The 21,374-nt window shown below is 47.9% G+C and overlaps 1 protein-coding gene across 1 annotated transcript in view; it reads right to left on the bottom strand.

Annotated features, from left to right (window-relative positions):
* The window catches only part of ZNF541 (zinc finger protein 541), a 24,302-nt gene extending 2,928 nt beyond the window's left edge, over positions 1-21,374 (bottom strand). The window contains exons 1-12 of the mRNA XM_059904778.1: positions 21,068-21,374; positions 17,668-17,911; positions 14,120-15,989; positions 12,306-12,364; positions 11,940-12,099; positions 11,639-11,782; positions 10,381-10,741; positions 4,313-4,376; positions 3,564-3,706; positions 3,056-3,159; positions 1,756-1,831; positions 1,111-1,199 (exon numbers count right to left, since the gene is read on the bottom strand). Of these exons, the coding sequence (XP_059760761.1) occupies positions 1,111-1,199; positions 1,756-1,831; positions 3,056-3,159; positions 3,564-3,706; positions 4,313-4,376; positions 10,381-10,741; positions 11,639-11,782; positions 11,940-12,099; positions 12,306-12,364; positions 14,120-15,989; positions 17,668-17,911; positions 21,068-21,374 (3,621 nt within the window). The remainder of the gene's footprint in view (positions 1-1,110; positions 1,200-1,755; positions 1,832-3,055; positions 3,160-3,563; positions 3,707-4,312; positions 4,377-10,380; positions 10,742-11,638; positions 11,783-11,939; positions 12,100-12,305; positions 12,365-14,119; positions 15,990-17,667; positions 17,912-21,067) is intronic.

The following is a 21,374-nucleotide window of genomic DNA, read 5'->3' as shown; positions in this document are numbered from 1 at the left end:
CATATAGCAAAAAAAGACAAAGATGCTCAGCATCATTAGTCATTAGGAAAATGGAGTCAGATGCTACTGTACACTCATTAGAATGGCTAAAATTAAACAGACTGAGCATACCAAGTGTTGACGAGGGTGTAGAACAACTGGACCTTTCATAACCTGCTGGTGGGAATGGGAAATGGTATAGCCACTTTGGAAAACAGTTCGGCAGTTTCTTAAAAAGTTAAACATACATCTGCTATAAGTTACCCTCATTCCCCTCCTAGGTATTTATAATCCCACCCCCATCCCCGCAAAAAAAAAAGAACCCAGTACATGTCCATACAAAGACTTGTATGTGAATGTTCAGAGCAACTTTATCTGTAGTCATCAGTAACTGGAAACGGCCAACAGGTGGATGATTAAATGAACGGTGGTCTGTCCACACAATGGTACACTCCTCAGCAATAAAGGGATGAACTATTGGTACACACGACAACATGGATGAATCTCAAAATCATTATGTTGAGTGTAAGAAGCCAGAGAAAGCAGATCACATGCTGTACGATTATTCCATTTATATAAACCTCTAGAAAATGCAAACTAATTTATAGTGACAGAAAGTAGACAAGAGTTGACTAGGGACCTGGGTGGCAGGAAGGAAGGGTTGCAAAGGGGCAGGAGGGAACTTTTGGAGGTGACATATTTTCATTATCTTGATCATGGTGATGGTCTTACAAGTGTATAAATATGTCAAAAACATTAAATCTTACACTTTGATTATGTGCAATTTTGTGTACATCAAGTTGAAAAAAAGAGCAAAATAATCAGCAGGATATTAAATATATGATCTCATCCTTTTTTGAGAAAGTGCATATAGGTGTGTAAAATCCGTATGGGCAGTAAATGCCTGTCAGGTTATCAATCAGAAGTAGGATTGTGGGGAGGGGCCTGGAGGGCTTTATTTTGAACGTGGGATTCATTTCTGTAGTGTTTGGGGTTGTTCAAAGCAATGGCTTTTTAGTTGTCAACTGTTCACAGCATGAGCAGAGTATCGCCCCTGACAGGCCCTGCAGTTCTAGTGCCTCGGCCGTGTGAGGGAGCCTTGTCTACACCAGCCTGCCACGTTCGCCTTACCGTCTTGTGTATCAAGTAGAAGTCCTTCTTGTGGGCACAGAACGCCTTCTTAAAGAGCCTCTTCTCCATGGGGTTCCAGATGTCCGAACCTATTGGAGAAACAGCCAAGAGGAGGATGTTTCTCCTTCTGGGACCACAGCCACGGCTGAAGTGCAGACTCCCCTCCTTTTTCAGGCCACCGAGCGCCAATTATATGCCAAGATTTCTGCTAAGCCCCTTACTTGCTTTATCTCACACAATCCTCACAAAAACCTTAGCAGGTAGGGGCTATTACCATCCCCACTTGACAGATGCAGCAACTTGAGGCTTCCGCTGGTTAAGAGACTTGCCAAGGGCAGGCGGGGGCCCCAGGTTGCCTGACTCCAGGGCTGGAGTGCTCAGCTGCGGAACCTGAGCCCCCCCGAACCTGGCACCCCCTTTCTGGCCAGGCAGAGCCCATGAGGGAACCAGTGGAAAGGGGAAGGTTGGATCCAACTCGAGAACAGCACCCACTGAGTCCCCCAGAGAGGACGGGCCCTTCTGGGAGGGCAGGTGCAGGCCCCAAGAGAACTCCGAGAGGCACATGCAGAGCTCGCCACGGAAACTGACTGGCTCACAGGGGCCTCAGCCAGGCCCAAACCACGCGGGCAGCCACGCTCTAGTTACCCGTGTAGCGATAGTTGGCGAGAGGGTGAGTCCATGGCTTCTGGGGTCCTCTCAGTAAGAGGGTCTCCAGGGCAACCTGGAACGAGAGGAGTGGCGGGCAACTCTCTGAGGGAGGGAAGGTGAGGCAGAGGCCCGCCTTCATTCTTTCATTCATTCAAAAAATATGTGCAGCCCTCCCTAAAGCCACCCCTACCCCAGGGCGACTCAAAGTGTGGTCGGTCTGTGGACTGGCCACCAGCTGTGAACCACTTGGGACACATTGCCTACAGCACGAAGCGTACTGTTGAGTGCAGCTGACGTTACCTTTTTCATAGCAAGATTTACTTGATGAAGGAAACAGTGTGTGGACTTATTCTGGCACAAGCTCCTTATTTCTTCCAGGAGCAGCATTTGGAGTGGCACTGCCCTTGCCCTACCCCATTTTATGGTCCTCATAGCACTAATCATTATCTATCACTTTTAAAAAATGTATTTCATGTGTTCACTCTCCTAAAATGTAAGCCCTGCAAAGAGAGAGCATTTGTCTTGCTCAACAGCATAACCCCGGTCGGCACTAGTTATGTAATTTGCAGGACCCAGCGCAAAATGGAAACACGGGGCCCTGTGTTCAAAAACTATTAAGAGTTTCAAGATGGTGGCAGCAGAGCATTAAGCCAAGAATGGGCCCCTGAGCTGGCCCCAGCCTGACACCGTGACATCACCAGGTATCAGGAGGACCCAGGAAATATGTGCTGATTACTCTGCTGAGCACCCGCCACGTGCCAGCCACTGCCTCTCAGCTTGAGAAAAAGCACCACGTAGCCCTGACTCTTGGGTCTCTAACTCGGGTGACGTGACTTCCTCTCCCACTACACAGAGTTGGACTTTATTTTCTAAATTTTAGGATTGTGAGGAGGGTCCTTGGAGGAGGCAGAGGCATTTCTGTTGCATCAGAGGTTTTCACACACCATTTTTAATCAAAAAGTTAAAGTTCAGTAAGTAAACCAGATTAATGCAGGCCCTGAGTTGGTTCCCCCTCCCCAGTGCCGCTGAGATGAGGTAATGCTGGAGGAACCCTGGTGCTCTGCTGTCACCCCAGATAAATAACTGATTGAGCCCGTATGTGTGCATTTCCCCTATGTTCACAAGGACACCACCAGTCCCAAAGCGACCAGGGAGAAGGGTGGGTGGCCAGCCTTCGGTTCTCGTGAGCTGCAAAGCCCCAAGTAGAAGGCACGTGGCATGCGCCTAGAGCCCCTGGCCCTAAGAGAGCAGGGAGCTTCCCACAGCTCCTCTGAGCCCACCCTCGCCTGCACCTCACCTGGATGTTGCCCTGGGCTTCATGCAGGCAGTGCAGAGAGAGCTCCAGGTTGGTGCCCCCGCCCGGCATCGCGCTGGAGCAGGCCACGTTGCAGAGCTTGGTCACTGTTTCCAGCAGGCAGCCCGGCAGCGGGAAGGAGAGGAGACACAGAGGGTCAGCAAGGGCCAGAGAGGAAACCTCCCCGACAGCACAGATGGGGCGGGGGGCTCCTGTCACCATCTCCCTCACCTCTCTGTTAAAAGCAGGCTGAGGGGAGGGAGGGACAAGGAGGACGGCAGAAACCCTGCTCCTGGCACCTGCTCTGGGTGGCCTGGCCAGCTACTGGGTGAGAGGAGAGGTGGGGCAAGGGGCTGCAGCACAGCAAAGCAATACTGCGCTGAAGGCCAGCTCTACCCACCCCACCCCCGCCCGGGGATCACTGCTTCTTGGTCAAGGTGAGAACTAGGAGGAGAAACTCCTTGGAGATGGAGGAGGGCCCTTGGGAACCTGGCCCCAAAGTCTCAGCCACCTCTATCCTGCGTTTCCGGGTTGGTCATCACATCTCCCCATGGCTTCCAGACCAGAGAAGCTACATGCTCGTCAGTTCCAGCCAGTGATCTGTCCTGGAGCTCAGGGATCTCAGCCTGAAACCGGCTTCCTATGTTGATGTGTCTGAAATGAGGCCACACACACGGACATACAAGACATGTGTGTGTGGCCAAGATGGGAAATAAAAGAGAGATGTGCGGTGAGCCCTGCTCTCAGGCCACAGCCCCGCTCTGTGGAACCCTTCAGCCATCTCTCAGACACAGGGAGTGCTCGTCACCCCAACAGACACGCACAGGTATTCCAGAGACCTCTTGAGGGATACTCCCTTCCTTCCTCCGATTTGCTTTATCGCCAGATTTCTGGCCTCAGGCGTTTGGGGTCTAGGACAGGGGAGGTGTGTGCTGATACCTGGCATGCTTCTACATCCAAGGTAACATCCATCGAGCCACAGTCCGTGGCCACACAAGAGTCTCTCACCAATTCTACCTAGAGCCCCAGGGTGCTGGGCGTTCTGTCCCCAGAGATCCAACTATGGTATGTCTGGACAGAAGGAATACTGGGGAAACACCTGGAAAAATCCACCACGTCTCTCCTAGAGAGGCTCTGGATCTAGACCTGATTTTCCCGTGATGAAGGCTCCCTTGGGAAAAACCAACACTGGAATGCAAGGAGGGTAAAAGCATCCCCACTTTGGAAGGACCCTCAGGTTCTAAGTCTGTTCCAACTCACGGTTCAGTGCTGATCTTGGTGTCGTCCTTCACCACACAGATGCCAAAAGAGCCATCCATGTGATCTGGAAAACACACAAAGAAGAGCCTCAAGAAGACTAGCTAGAACTGACCCACGAGGCCCTTTCTGCCTGCCTTTCCAGAGCAGCTAAAAGCAGGCTCTTTAAGATTGCATGGTATACACACACTACTATATATAAAATAGATAATCAACAAGGACCTACTGTATAGCACAGGGAACTATACTCAATGCTCTGTAATAACCTATATGGGAAAGGAATCTAAAAAAGAATAGATATGTGAATATGTATAACAAAATCACTTTGCTGTACACCTGAAACTAACACAACATTAAAAATCAACTACACTCCAATATAAAATTAAAAATTAGGAAAAAAAAGATTGCATGGTATGGAGTTTCCTCAAAAATTAAAAGTAGAACTACCATATCATGCAGCAAACCCACTTCTGGGTATTCATCCAAAAGAACTGCAGTCAAGACCTCAAAAAGATATCTGAACTCCCATGTTCACTCCAGCACTATTCACAATAGCCAAGATGTGGAAACAACCTAAATGTCCATTGACAGATGAGCACATAAAGGAAATGTGATATAAACATACAATGGAATACCATTTAGCCTTAAAAAAAGGAAATTCTGCAATATGCAACAACATGGATGAACACTGAGGACATTATGCTAAGTGAAATAAGCCAGTCACAGAAAGAGAAATACTGCATGACTCCACTTATATAAAGTATCTAAAGTAGCTGAATTCATATTGATATAATCAAAGAGTGGAATAGGGGTTATCAGGGGTTGGGGGAGTGGGAAATGGGAGGTTACTAATCAATGGGCATAAAGTTTCAGTTAAGCAAGCTCTAGAAATCTGCTGTATAACACTGTACCTATAGTCAACAATACTGTATTGCACACTTAAATATTTGTTAAAAGGGTAGATCACAGATTAACTGTTCACATCACAATAAAATAAAATAAAAAGATTGCATAGAAGGGGGATAAGACTTCTGAAAAAGTAGAGTAAGGAACTCAGCAAAACAACCAATTTACTGATAAAAAATCATTAAAAAAAAAAAAAAGAACAGTAAGCTAAAGTCTCTGCAAGTTGTCCTAAAGGCATACAGCATTTTAAGAAATACTCATTCAAGAAAATCTACTAAATCTTGGTAAGAACAGTGAGAGTCTGTGGCACTGGAGCCATGGCCCACTCCCTTACCCACCTAGCCCCCGGCTCTTTGTAACGGAAGCTCTACCCAGGTAGGTGCAGCCAAGGAGATGGGGGCTTCTTCTTCCCCCGGCTCCCATGCTTAAAGAATTAAAGTAAGATAAAATAAAAATTTCTCATCAAAGAGAAAATGCCATTAAGAGCTGGAAATTATTTTTTAAAAAGAACCAAATGTGGACTTCCCTGGTGGTCCAGTGGTTAAGACTCCACTCTTCCACTGCAGGGGGCTCGGGTTCAATCCCTAGTCGAGGAACTAAGATCCTGTATGCTGTGTGATGCAGCCAAAAAAAAAGAAAAAAGAACCAAATGGAAATAATTCTGGGGTTAAAAAAGTACAATAAGCAAAATAAGGCTCAACAGTAGATCTGAGCTGGCAGAAGAAACGATCAGCAAACCTGAAGACAGAACAATGGAGACTATGAAATCTGAAGAACAGAGAGAAAAAAATGTAGGAGAGTGAAGAGCGCCTCAGAGAAATGTGAGATGTCATTAAGTGCAACATTATACATGTAGTGGGAGTACCAGAAAGAGGGGAGCAGGGGACAGAATATTTAAAGTATTAATGGCTGAAAATTTCCCAAATTTGATGAAAAACAATATGTATATCCAACAAACTCTATAAACTCCAAGAAAGATTAAACACAAAGAGCTCTACATCCAGACATAACATAGGCAAAATGTTGAAAGCAAAAATAAAGATAAGATCTTGAAAGCAAAAAGGGAAAAACAATTTGTTACATACAAGGGCACTACAGTAAGATTAACAGCTAACTTCTTAACAGAAACGATGTAGGTCAGAAGGCAATGGGATAATATATTCAAATTACTGAAAGTAAAGTGTCAACCAAGTATCTTATATTCAGCAAATTATCTTTCAAAAATGAAGGTAAAATAAAGAAACTCCCAGATAAGTAAAAACTGAGAAAATCTGTTGCTGGCAGACCTGTCTTACAAGAAATATTAAAGGTGAAATATTATTCAGCCACAAAAAGGAACAAAGTACTGATACATACTGCAACGTGGATGAAACCTAAAAACATCATGCTAACTAAAAGAAGGCACTCATAAAGGACCACATACTGTATGATTCCACTCATATGAAATATACAGAATAGTCAAATCGATAGAGACAAAGTAGATTAGTCGTTACCCATGGCTGGGGGTGGGGAGGATGGAAAGGAGGGACTGCTAATAAGTACAGGGCTTCTTTTGGGGATGATGAAAATTTCTGAAAACTGATGGTAGTGATGGTTGCACAGCTCTGTGAATATACTAAAAACCATTGAATTATATACTTTAAAGGGATGAATTGTATGGTATGTGAATTATATATCCCTAATAAAAATAAATACTAAAGAAAGTTCTTCAGATTGAAAGCAAATGACATCAGATGGCAACTTGAATCCAAACCAAAAAAAAAAAAAAAAGCGAAGCACTAGTAAATATGGGTAACTATAAAAATCAGTATGATTACATATTTCTTTTCTTAAGTGCCTTAAAAAACAACTGCATAAAACAGTATGTATTGTGGGCCTATAACATAGAAATATATTTGAAGAGATCAGAAATGGTAAATAAGAAGGTTAATATAACAATCTCTATACATCATGCTTGCTTTCCTTTATTCTCTGTTTTTTTACACGAAATAAAATTATATAAAGCAATAAACATGACCAGTAAGGTATTACTGGGTCTCTCACATATAATAGCAAAAGAGTTAGAAGGAATAGAGCTAGGTAGGAGCAGTATTTCTATATTTCATTGTTAATGAGTTATTACACATCCGAACAGATTCTGATAAGACATATATTTTAAGTCCTAGAGCAACCACTAAGAAATGACTAAGAAAAAGTGAAAAATTAAAAGAATTAAAATGTTACACTAGAAAATACTTAATACAAAAGAAAGGAGGAACAGAGGGAGAAAAAGACATGTAACATATAGAAAATAAAAAGCAAAATGGCAGATGTAAATCCAACCATATCAATATAACATTAAACAAGAATGGATTAAACAAACCAATCAAAAGGCAGAGTTTGTAAGACTGGATAAAAAAACACATGATCCAACTAATGCTGTCTATAGGTAACATGCTTTATTTTCAAAGACACAAATAGGCTGAAAGTAAAAGAAGAGAAAAATATATACCAAGCAAACAACAACCATAAAAGAGATGGAATGGCTATACTAATGTCAGGCACATTAGACTTTAAAACAAAAAATATTACTAGAGATAATGATAAAATTATTGTAATAATGACAAATGATATCACAATCACATCATAATGATAAAAGGTCAAGCCATGAGGAAGATATGACAATTACAAACATATACACACCTAAAAACAGAGCCCCAAAATACACGAAGCAACAAATGACAGAACTGAAGGATGAAATAAACCATTAAAAAATAATAGTTGGAGATTTCAATACTTTCAACAGTAGATAGGGCAACTAGGCAGAAGATCAACAAGGAAATTGAAACTAACTAGACAAAACAGACAAAATACAGCATTCCACCAAACATCAGTAGAATACATTCTTCTCAAATTCACATGGAACATTCTTCAAGACAGACCATATTCTAGCCCATATAACATGCCTCAATAAATTTTAAATGTTAAAATAAATTTAAGGGAATTCCCTGGCGGTCCAGTTGTTAGGATTCCACGCTTCCACTGCAGGGGGCATGGGTTCGATCCCTGGTCAGGGAACTAAGATCCTGCAAACTGCACAGCACGGCCAAAAAAATAAAAATAAATAAATTAAATTTAAAAAGAAACAAAGTATGTTCTCTGACCACAAGAGAATTAGATTACAAATCAATAAAAGGCGGCAATTTGGAAAATTCACAAATATGTGAAAATTAAGCAACACACTCCTTAATAATCAGTGTATTAAACAAGAAGTGGAATGATAAATTAGAAAATACTTTAGCTGAATGAATATAAAAACACAACATACTAAAACTTACAAAATGTAGCTAAAGCAATGCTCAGGAGGAAATCTATAGCTGTAAAATGTCTGTATTAAAAAAGAAGAAAAATCTCAAATCATTTATGGTCAACTGATTTTCCACAAAGGTACCAAGACAATTCAATGAGAAAAGAACAGTATTTTCAAGTGCTGGAAGAACTGATACGTACATGCAAAAGAATGAATTTGGACTCCTACCTCATACAATATATAAAAGTTAACTAAAGATTGATCGAAGACCTAAAAATAAGTTGGACTTCATCAAAATTAAAAACTTGTGTACTGCAAACCATACCATAAATAAAATGAAAAGACAACCCACAAAATGGGAGAGAATTTGCAAATCATATATCTGATAAGGGGCTTGCGTCCAGAATATATAAGGAACTGATACAACTCAATAATAAAAAGATAAGAATTCAATTTAAAAAATGGGCAAAGGATCTGAATAGACATTTCTCCCGAGAAGATATACAAACGGATAATAAGCACATGGAAAGATGCTCAACATCATTAGCCATCAGGGAAATATAAATCAAAACCACAATGAGCTACCACTTTACACTCACTAGGATGGTTATAATAAAAAAGACAGATAAGAAGTGTTAGCAAGGATGTGGAGAAACTGGAACTTTCATACAATGCTGGTGGAAATTTAAAATGACTCGGCCATTTTGGAAAACAGTCTGGCAGCTCCTTAAACGGTTAAACATAGTTACCCTTTGACCCAGCAATTCCACTCTGAGGTATATACCCAAGAGAAATGAGGACTTATGTCCAACAAAAACTTATACATAAATGTTCTTAACAGCACATTTGCAATAACAGCACATTTTCGTCCCTTGCAATAGCCAAGGGACGAAAACAACCCAAATGCTCATCAGCTGATGAATGGATAAATAAAACGTCGTCTATCCAGAGAATGGAATATCACTCATCCATAAGAAGAAATGAAGCACTGATGCATACTACAACATGGATGAACCTTGGAAACATTGTTCTAAGTGAACAAACTAGACACAGAACGTCACATATTGTATGATTCCAATTATATGAAATGTCCAGAATAGGGAGATCCAGAGAAAAAGTAGGTTGGTAGACTGGTGGTTGCCCAGGGCTGAGGAGTTGGGGGCTACAGGGCCTGTGTGTAACCGCTCATGGAAATAATCTTCTGAGGTGATGAAAATGCTCTAGAATTAGATTGTGTGATGGGTGTACAATTCTAAGGATACACTGAAAAAACACTGTACACTTTAAATGGGTGATTCATATGGCATGTGAATTATATCTCAATAAAGCTGTTTAAAAAATTACTCGAGGGCTTCTCTGGTGGCGCAGTGGTTGAGAATCTGCCTGCTAATGCAGGGGACACGGGTTCGAGCCCTGGTCTGGGAAGATCCCACATGCCGCGGAGCAACTGGGCCCGTGAGCCACAACTACTGAGCCTGCGCGTCTGGAGCCTGTGCTCCCAACAAGAGAGGCCACGATGGTGAGAGGCCCGCGCACCGCGATGAAGAGTGGCCCCTGCTTGCCACAACTAGAGAAAGCCCTCGCACAGAAACGAAGACCCAACATAGCCAAAAATAAAAAAATTAAAAAAAAAAATTACTCGAAAGGGCAGGCAGAAGGGTGGTTAGGCTAAATGGCGTCTATTTTCTTTCTGGCTACAAAATTATAAGCACCTAGAAGGCTGCTGGTCCCAGATGGTCCTGGGATAGTTCTGAACAGCAACGGGACCCCCAGACCAGACCCAGGCGTAGGCCAGAGAGAATGGCTGGACCAGATTCTACAGGGGGTGGGGTCTGGCCCCCCGCAGGCCCGTCGTGGGGTGATCAACCTCACTCACCAAGCATGGCGCTGACGAGCCTGTCGGGACGGGCCTGAGCAGACGTGGGACAGAGGGTGTTGAAATACAGCCCAGAGCCTTCCCGGATGGGGCTGAGCATCGGGGGCGGCGTGTAGGGAGGGCACCAGGACAGTCCCTTCAGGAGGCGGTCCACCAGGAGCATGGGCGAGCGCAGCCAGCTCTGGCGGCATCCCCCTGGGCCCGGCTCCCCGGACGTGGAGGGCGGAGGAGGGACGAGCGGTGCCTTGGGCCGGGTCAGCTTCCTCCGCTTCCTGTGTTGGCTGCTCTCCTTGCTGTCTCTCTCTTCCCCGTCCTTCCCCTGTCCCTGGAGAAGAAGAGATTTCAGAACCATGGGGGTCACCTGAGGCCACCGGCCCCACAGCTCAGTCCTCAAGATGGCATGAGAGTGGGAAAGGGTACTGACCAGCCAGACGCACACCCAGCATGGCTGTGCCCAGAGTCCTCCGCGCGGGAAGCCGAGCAGGGCCACCACGCCTGAGCCAGACTCCAGACCCTAAGCCGGGCGACACTTGACACTGGAGCCTTCTCAGGCACCCACACCCCCCAAGGAGAGGCCCTCACTCAGACCATTTTGGAAACTCATGTCCGTTGTTAAAATGACTGGCACTTAAAGTGTGGGGGCCAGATGGATGCAACAGCATGGCAAAAGGAAAAACTGTTCCCCTCAAAGTGACAGCAGCTCCTGCGAGACAAACAGTGGGCTCCGTGCACCCCGTCCCCGAGTCCGGCACGAACTTCTCCAGGTGGGGTCTTCCAGCACAGGCTGAAGAGACGATGGCTTGGACTTGCTACACTCTCCCTTACCTCCATGCAATCTCCCCTCCTCTCTGCCCGTCTCACGCCTCCTCCTCCTCCAGATCTCAGCTCCGATACCCCCTCCTCAGGCAGGGTCTCTGGTGCCCCCTCGGGGCTCCCACAGCTCCCTCTCCCAGCCCGGCCCATTCTGGGTCGTCAGTGTCCGGGGATGGGTCTATCTACTCCGCTGGGCTGGGAGCCCCAGGGGACAGGGGCAGGCCTGCTGTGGTCGCTGCAGTGTCCCCAGCCCTGCCCAGCACAGGGCCAGACACAAAGGAAGTTCACTGGAGGTTGAACGGATGAATGAACACGCAAACCAAGCTCTTCTGGAGCCAGGATTTGGGGGCTTTTCTCACAGCTCCCACTGGCAGGGGGAAAGCAGCTGGAAGGAAGTGTACCTACTTCCTTCAGCACCCACCTTGCTCCTCGGGGGATGGTTCGCTGGAGCCACAGGCACCGACACAGGGACCACCAAAGGGGCTGCGGTCATGTTGTCCAAGGGCTTCCTGGCTCCCGGGGGACTCTGCCCGTCCCCCTCCGGCCTCAGCACCTGTCTTGGTGGCTTGCAAAACTCCATGCCAAACACCTACACCCAGAGAAGAGCCAGCCCTTTAAGAGACACAGTAGGTAGGGAGCAAGGGGCCCCTCCAGAGCAGCACAGCCCTGACTCCCGGCCCCCAGCCAGGCTCCCCGCAGGAGGACGGCTCCATCCTGAGATGAATGGCAGCTTCGCGCCCCTTCACCTGCGGCTCCTGCTTCCCTCGAGGTGACGGCCACTGGTCGCTGTGAAAACACATGTGGCTGCTCAGCCCTTTCTCTGTATAAAACATCTGGCTGCAATTCTTGCAGACGTAAGTGCTCCTTGGCTCTGCCCAGTCTGTGGGACCACCACTGTGCTGGTGACTGTGGGGAAGAAAGGGAGAATGGGACTCTGTCCCCAAACACTGATCCCCTGACAGCTCTGGACGAACCCTAAGAAATGGAGACGATGCCCCCGATTCTCCGTGGCCTGGTGCTCGCCCCTTCAGGAGTGAAGCATCCAGAGCTCGCTCACCCAGGGCCAGCACATCAAAGCCACCAGAGGATTCCCGAGGGGCTTCTGAACTTACCAGCCACCTGCCATGTTCTCCTCCTTCATCGGGTGGGGGAGCCGGTAGATACTTCCACCCTGAAGATGAAAATACATCTGAGCCAACATATCAGAAATGAGATGCAAGAGTGAAAACTATAAGACTTGGAAGAAAACACAGGTGTAATTCTTGGTGACCCTGGAGTAGGCAGTGGTTTCTTGGATGACTCCAAAACCAAACAAAAGACAGAACGTATTGGACTTCATCAAAACTTACAACTTCTGTGCTTCAAAGGACATCATCAAGAAGTGAAAAGACAGAATAAGAGAAAAGAGTTGCAAATCATGTATCTGATAAGGGACTACGTATCTTTATGTATCTATAATACATAATGAACTCTCACAGCTCAATAATAAAAACACAACCCAATTTAAAAATGGGCAAAGACTCTGAAAAGACACTTATCCAAAGAGGATATACAAATGGCCAATAAACACATTAAAAGATGCTCAAGAGTATTAGCCATCGGGGAAATGCAAATTAAACCATAATAAGATTATCATTTCCCACCCACTAAGGTGGCCGTAATGAAAAGAAACCACTGGACGATAAGTGTTGGCGAGGGTGCAGAGCAACTGGAGGCCTCGTGCACTCTGGGTAGGAATATAAAGCAGCACAGCTTTTGGAAAAGTCTGGCACTTCCTCAAATAGAATTACCCTATAGCCCAGCAATTCCCCTCCTAGGTATTTCCCAAGAGAAATGAAAACATATGTCTAAACAATAATCTGTACACAAATGTTCATAGCAGCGTTATCACAATGGCCAAGAAGTGAAAACAACCCAAATATCTATCAACTGATGAATGGATAAATAAAATATGGTGTATCCATACAATGGACAGATTACTCAGCAATAAAAAGGAATGAAGTTCTGATCCATGCTACGACACAGATGAACTTTGAGAACATCATGTTAAGTGAAAGAAGCAAAAGACACAAAAGGCCATGTAGCGTATGATTCCAATCACATGAAGTGTCCAGAAAAGGCAAATCCACGGAGACAGAAGGTAGATTCATGGTTGCCAGGGGCTAGGAGGGATGGAGAGATTGCGGGTGACAACCAAGGGTGTGGGGTTCCTTTCTGTGGTGATGAAAGTGTTTTGGCAAAGAATGGCGATGGGTGCATGACCTTGTAAACATACTAAAAACCACTGGATGGTACACTTCAAAACGGTGAATTAGATGGTACGTGCATATTAAAGCTGTTAAAAAAAAAAAGAGGAGGAGGCAGCTGTGGTGTGACAGGAAGGACGCTGGCCCTCAGAGCATCACGAAGACACGGGGCCGAGCTCTCTGCGCCCAGGACCTCATGGGCACGACGTGGGAGGACCCAAGCTGCTCCACAAGGGCGGACCGGCACCAGGCTGCAGCAGGGGCCAAGTCGGACTTGTGGACCTGTGATTCACAACCAGAAAAGACAGCATTTCACATACGAATATCAAAGGCAAAGGAGCTCTGCCTTTACATTCTCTGAAGAAGTGAAGGAGGCAAATCCAAAAGGAAGCGAAAGGCAGAAAGAAAGCAAATAGAAAAAGTTTAGTGAAGAAACATGACACAAAGTGTCTCTAACAACTCTAAAGCCCTGTTTTGTTTTGTGTGTGTGTGTTGCGAGGCAGAGGGTGTTGGGAGGAACCGTCACTTCTCTGGACCTTCATTCCCCCCTCTGTAAACAAGCTGCATCTGAGGATTTGCTGAGGTTAAATACGGTGCCTGGACAAGTTAGAAACACGGAAACAGGTAAGGACAAGACTCTGCCTCCCGCATGGTCAGGTCCCGTGAGAGGGCCCTGGTACCTGGATCCTGTTGAATATCGTCAGCTTGGACTTGGAGTCCCAGGGGGGATCCGCTGGAGGCCCGGCCGACGACGAGAAGGAGGCCATGGCTACCTGGCTTGGAGAAGCCACACAGCGCATATCCATTTTCACCTTCTCCTTCCGGAAGCCTGAAAAGCGCTGGGCCCTGGAGTTGCCAGAGAAGAGCCTGTAGCCTCCGCCCCGGGAGCAGGCCGGGCCCTTTTCACCTTTTGTGGCCCCAGAAGCCGTGCCATTCTCAGCCTGGGCCTGCTTCCCTGGGAGGTGGGCTCTGGATGGCTCCTCCCCTCCTAACTGGGTCTGACGCAGGCCCCCAGGGGAGAAGATGTCCCCCAGGTCCAAGGTCCCTTTCGAGGATCTCAACTGCTTGGGCAGAGAGGAGATGTCTGGGTTCCTGGGAGGGTCCAGGGACGACGCTGTGAGGGCAGGTGGAGTGGCAGCCACTTTTGCTCTTCCCTTTGTGTCCTGGCTCACGCTGCTGGGGGAGGCCTCTGTGGGGAAAGCGGGTGTGGATTTTCTCCTGTGGGCTAGGGATCCCTCTGGCTCAGGGTTCACAGGGCCAGCATGGAGAGAGTCAACAGTGGGCGCCATAGGCGGGGGCTGCTGCGGCCACAGCCCCTGCAGTGACTTCAGGGCAACTTGCTTGCTGTCGGGCGTGGGAAGCTGGGAGGAGGCGGCGGCCACCTGGGTGTGGGAGAAGATCCGCTGGGACTTGGTGATCATCTGGAACACCTGCATCTGCTCGTGGCTCACCAGAGACTCCTGAGACTTCAGGAACAGCTGCCGCAAGAGCGGCGTGGCATCCGACGGGAGGCCGCTGGACTTCGGGCCGTCCTGGGGGCCAGGCTCACCAGGGTTCTGCCACGAGAAGGAGTCGCAGTCAAACTTGCTCTTCTTGGAAGCCCAGGAGTCATCTTCCCCGCTGGTACTGGCATAGCTGGGGTCACCCGAGTCCTCCCCCGGTGCCTTCAGGAGCGTGGGAGGGAAGGGCGGCGTGTCCTCCAGACCGGTGCCCCGGCTGGGTGAGGGCTCCCCCGCAGGGGGGTCGCTGCTGAGCCCGGGGCCAGGCTCGGAGCCCTCCCGGGACGGCACCGCAGAGGGCTTGTGGACGACAAACATACTGTTTCCTTTGCTCTTAGGGCAGCCCGACAGGTTCCGGAGCCACTGGAAACTGTGGCTTGATGGCTGCGAACTGGCGGGGACAGTCTGGCCACGGAACAGAGGCAGGCAGGGGGGCAGGGGAGCGCCCTCGGGCCAGCCCTCCAGGGATGACGGGGGCTGGAGCAGCGGCGGCTCCGGCTCGGCTGGGTCGGGGCCGCTGTCCTCCGCTGCCCGCGAGTGGACGGCTGTGGACACGTCAGTGGCAGGCTCCTTCTGTGGGGGCCGGGGCTCCTCGGGAACCTCAGTGCCCAGGGCTCCTGGGGCCGCCGGGGTGCTGGCTGGGCCGCAGGAGGACCCCGATGCGGGCAGGCAGGAGCAGGCCGTGTTCCTCCCTTCGCGGCTGTCTGAAGGCCCTCCCGGGGCTGGCCCGGGAGAAGGGACCTTCTGGTGCACGATGCTGCTCACGATACAGCGCAGGAGGTCTCGGCTGGGCAAGAGGGAGCTGGGGGACGGGGCTTCCGGGGGCGCCAGGGGCCACAGGCTCGCAGGCGCGGGCTGGCTGGCCACCTCGTGCGCGTGGGGTGAGCTCCCGCAGGCCTCCTCCTCCGGCGGGGCCTCCTTGAGGATGCACAGGCCGTGCTGGACCTCGTAGTGCCGGCGCAGGGAGCGGTAGTCGCAGTAGCTCTTGCTGCAGCCCTGCTCGATGCACACAAACGGCTTGGTCTTCTGGTGGGTGAGCATGTGCCCGGTCCTGGAATCACATGAGGAGGAGGTTAGCGGGTGTCTCGGCGTGGGTCACGCACTGCAGGACCTCAGGCGTGTCCCCAGGGGGCAGCAGCATCGCAACTCAGAAACTGTGCTCAGACCCTATGAGGAAAGACCCCTGCTACGGTCAAAGCCGTCTGGAAGGGGGAGCTCTTTCCCTCACCCTTAAGCAAACCCCTAATCTGAGATTAAAAAAAATCAGTGGGAGCCAAGTCAGAGTTCCCCAAAGTGGGTTCCTAAGGAACACCAGTCTCCGGAGTTGCTCCCTGAGGACTTTGGCTCAGCTGGCAAATAAGTTTTGAAAAAACAGTTTACTTCTTGGAGGTTCATAGTAGCAAACTGAAAAGCCACAGAATAGATAAAGAAATATCTGTTTAACTTTCCATGTCTCTCAAACTTGTTTGCCCACAAAACCATTTTTTTAAATAGCCCCTTTTAGCATCCCCGAGAACCAGAGTTCTGAGAATGCACTTGAGAAAATGCTAACTTGGGGATGATCCTTCCTTGAACAAAGGAGTCTTCACCTTCCCATAGGATTCCTCTAGACAGCTACCTGGGAGCCCCACAGCAAAAAAAAAAAAAAAGCCAGATTTGCCTATAATTTCTGCAAATATAAAAGAATGCAAGTATGTATTATATTTACATCATTCTTATATCTACATTAATATATTACAAATATAAACAAATGGGTAAATCACCCTTTGGGTTCCCAACAATCCTACTCTGGATGGTTCTAATCAATGTGGCCCAATAAATAATAAAACCCTTTTCCAAATGTGGACCCTTGGCCTCCATCTGAGGGAAGCAGCAGAGAGGGGGTCCGGAGACCCACTTTCCAGCCCTAACTGTTACCAGCTTGTGACAGGAGTAAATCATTTCCCATCCTTCACGGGGAGAGGGGAGAGGATAAAATGAAAGCGGGATTCATCGAAGCCCTCAGTAAAGGCTGGGCGAGCTGTAAAAATGCAAGGGATCGTCCTCGCCCACTTACAAGTCTCTCGGTTTGAAAGTCTGTCTCTCCTCCCTCAGCAGCAAGAAAAGCTTATCATTTCTAAGACATGAAGAACAAACGGAATTCTGCTCCTCACTCTTATACTGAGCTTGCTTTTTTTTTGTTTTTGTTTTTGTTTTTTTGTTTTTTTTGCTTTTTAAAGTCAAGTTAAAAAAAATGAATTAAAGAAAGGGGGAATTAAAAAAGGAAAAAAAAAGAGTGAACACTCCATTGCCATGTTCTAGAAACAGGCATTTCAGAACCCCTCACGCCCTGGTGTTATCCCAACACATATTCATCATGAAGTGCATATCTGTTTTGCTCAGACACCTACCAGGGACTCTGAAAATTTCTCTACAGAGTTAGCCCAACTCCCTCCATGACAAAATTGCCTCCGGAGTGTGTTTTTAAAGCACAAGGGTCCTGTCTGCAAATCGCAGCGGCGCTCTCCTCACCGGAGTGAATTTGGAGGCTGGGGAGGGCGGCCTGTCCTGGGCAGTGTAAGCCCTGCCCCCCAAAACACTGGCCATGGGAGGAGCACAGGTCGCACACACCTGGGACACCCGGCGGTGGGGGGCGGTGCAGGTGGATGGGAGGGGATGCAAAAGAACCAGGAACACGCCCAGCCCCCAGCAGCCCCCTGAACAGACGTCCTGACCAGACTCCTACATACAGGTGGTCCTGGCGCTTAAAGGCCTTGCTGCAGGTTTTGCACACGTGTCTCCTCTCCTGGCTGTGCGTCAGGTAGTGCTTGCTGAGAGAACTGGCGCTGCTGAACACCTTCCCACACAGGCTGCAGTCCAGGAGTGGGTTCTGAGGGGAGTTGTGCTGCCGCTTCCCTTTCCTTGTGCTCCTGGACGTGGCCCTGCCTCCTTCGTCAGCCTCTTTGGGCACCTTGAGCACGCCTAGCCCCAGGTCTAGACAGAGGGAGAAAGCACAGGTTATGACATCCGGGGACATCGGAGCCCGGGCGGAAGCACTCTAGCACCCTCGGACCACAGCGGACTCAGGGAGTTGGCCAAGAACCCTTACCCCAACTTCAGCAGCTTCACTCGCAGAGAAGGCCAGGTTTAGCACCAGGTGAAGGGGAGAAGGGACCCTGGTCAGGCCACCCCTCCAGGGCAGCACCCAATCTTGAGGCCTCACTTGGGGGGTAAGGGAGGGGACAGCAACAGTCTGAGCGCTTCCAGGACAGAGTGACACGACGGGCGGGGCTTCATGACCGTAACATCAACAGCACACTTGCAAGTGCAAGCCAGAAATGCACAATGCAAAATCTTAAAAAGTTTAAGTCCTTTCTCCCAGCCAATTCCACTCTGGGTTTTTTAATTAAGGAAATTAACGTAGATCTGTACAAATTAACGGAGATCTTGCAGTTAACTGCAAGCGAGTTAACTGCAGCATTGTTTTTCCTGGTGAAATGTGAGAAACCACCTAATAACTGACACGAGGGCAGGTGGGTGACTGCATTCTGGTCTCAATGGTCTATGGCGCAGGCATTTAAGATAAAACTGCAGGAAAATATCTGATGATGTGAAAGGATGTTCATGCTGTACCACTAAGTGCTGTGCCACTAACAAGCAGACTGCTGAAAAACAGAATGATCTAGTCTTTAAAAGGGAAAAATAAATTTGAATAGAAAACAAACAGAATGGGATTGATTGGTAGGATCATGGATCAACTTAATTTTCCTCTTCCTGTATATCTGAATTTTCCATGTTTCTGTACTCCTTGGGTAAATGATAAAAGGTATTTCCATGAATCACGTCATCAGAGGAACAGGTGAAGGGGCTGGGAATGTCCATGTGGGAGAGGGAGATGTCTTCAAGTAGCTGAAGGGCCAGGATGTGGAGGAGGGAGCAGATTGCTTCTGTCTTGCTACAAGGGGCAGAGCTAGATTTGATGAATAAAAGGTAAAGGGAGAGACTTCCCTGGTGGCGCAGTGATTAAGAATCCGCCTGCCAATGCAAGGGACACGGGTTTGAGCCCTGGTCCAGGAAGATCCCAACGTGTCGTGGAGCAACTAAGCCCGTGAGCCACAACTACTGAGCCCGCGTGCCGCAACTACTGAAGCCCACGTGCCCAGAGCCCGTGCTCCGCAACAAGAGAAGCCACCGCAATGAGAAGCCCGTGCACCGCAACGAAGAGTAGCCCCCGCTCGCCACAAATAGAGAAAGCCCGCGTGCAGCAACGAAGACCCAACGCAGCCTAAATAAACAGAAGTTTTTCTCTAAAAATAAATAAATAAAATGCTCATTAAAGCAACTGTTAAACTAGAAAACAAAATGTGGTTTCAAAAAAATTGGCAGGGACACTGAAAAACAGGCACACTGAGTCACTGGCCCGGGAAGCCACTTGCTCTTCCCAGAAAGCGTGTGCACGAGCTCTACAACTGTGTGTGTTCTCCGACCAGCAAGCCTACAGGGAGGAATATGTGCGAAGAACTCATCCACGAGAAAACTCAATGTCAAAGTTATTCACAGATCCACTGTAACAGTCTATCAGGCAAGAATAGGGTCTGACAATACAATGGGATAACCATTACAGTGACAATCGAATAGTCTACCTTCATATAAGAAAGCAGACACACTAAGTTTTAGAAACGTCAAATGAATTAGACACTTAATACATCTCTGCAAAACCACGTGTATCCTAGTGGCTTCACCTATGTTTTTTAAAAATCCACATGTGGGAGCCATGGTGGGGATTTTTCTTGTTATTACTTTTATTTTCTAAGTTTTCTATATAAATATGTATTACTTTTCTAATTGAAACATATAAGCATATCCATTTGTATGAATCTGAATTTAAGTTAGAGAAGTGTAAAGAGTTAAAATTTAACGTTCAGTGGATTTTTTTTAATAAGGTAACCAAAAAAAAAAAAATCCTCAAGTTTAAAACAAATTAGGAAAAACTGAACTAGATTAATGTTTTGTAACATTCGCTGGGGGGCACAGACCCATATGAAAATCTGGTGAAAATCAGTTTCTCTGCCCAGCAAAACGCACACGTACTCACCGTAGCAGCATTTCTAGGTAATTTCTGTGGTCCAGGTTGAGAACCTTAATTACTGTAGCCAGGCCTGGCCCAGCACCTGCAATACCAAGGATGTCCTTGGTTTCTAGGATTTCACATTTAGCCATGGTTCCAACATGGGGACAAGGCTAATGGCTTGTCTACATCGTGTGGAGGGCGGGCCTCAGTAGTTTTTCATTCTAGCGAGTATGCAGGACATTTCTTGAGTGGCTGATCCCAATTAACATTGACATTTGTTCTGCAGGGCTGTTCCGGATGTGGCCTTCCATGCGTGTGGTATGATTATAAATATCAAAGAGCTCTTAGTCAACTCGCCTAAGCAACTTACCCAAGAACCCATGAAGTGGGTTAAAAACAAAAATCAAATTTATCCTATGGCGGAAGTCTGAAGGTAAACCAAAAGGTGATTTAACCAAGGTCTCTGACTATTCCATTAGTTCTCCCTTTGCTCCTCCGCTGCGGAAGAGAAAGACTTAGAACTGCATCAATGGGCTGTCGGAAGGTATTCTAACAGTATTGGTAAAAATCACTACCATCTGTCCAGTGCTTCACAGCCTGCAAAGTGCTCTTACTTTCATTTCTTCTTTTGCTTCTTACTGCTGTCACTCTGGGGGGGAAGCAGAGTGGGTATTACTGTCCCCCACTTTACAGATGGAGACAATGAGGCTTAGGAAGGTTAGACAACCAAGGAGCAGGTGGACAGGATACTGGGTCATTCTGGACACGCGGAAGGAGCCTCTGAGCTGTGGTGATGGATGGGAAAGTGTCCCATCAACTCAAAGGTCTGCCCACACCACACACAAGATTAGGATACCCCCAAACATCCAAGTTTCTCAACGTTATTCCCCAGGATCAGTGTTCAGTTTCCTTGACTAGGAAGTTGGGAACAATTTCCAAGTAGGAAGAAAGTGACTGTTCCCTATTCGCCCGTGGAAGAGAAAAATGTTCTTAACCGTTCCGGGTACACTCAACCCCTCACCAGCCACAGGAGCGCCGAAACAGCCCGCCAGGCGGGGGACCCGGCTGGACAGCCTCACCTCGTAAGGAAGTCTGGGATTCTGGATCTGCGCGCTCCTCCAGCAGCTTCACGGAGTCGCCGTCCTTCCCTGAATACAGGGACAGGGCATCCAAGTTGTCCTCCAGCATCTCGCTGGGCGCGTCGGGCATCGGGAGGCTGGGGTCCAGGTCCAAGCGGCTCAGGCCGTCGTACAGCAGGTCTCGTGAGCCGGGCCCCAGATCCCGGTTGAGGGTGTCGCTGCACTTGAGCGCCTGGCTCTCGGGAAACGAAGGGAGGTGCATCTCGGATGGAAGGGTGCCCTTGTCCCCCAGGCTGCACTGGTCCAT

The sequence above is a fragment of the Balaenoptera ricei genome, chromosome 19, assembly GCF_028023285.1.
Source record: "Balaenoptera ricei isolate mBalRic1 chromosome 19, mBalRic1.hap2, whole genome shotgun sequence".
Classification (NCBI taxonomy): Eukaryota; Metazoa; Chordata; class Mammalia; order Artiodactyla; family Balaenopteridae; genus Balaenoptera; species Balaenoptera ricei.
Note: the sequence above shows the minus strand (reverse complement) of the source record. Positions and strands in the feature narration are given on the sequence as shown.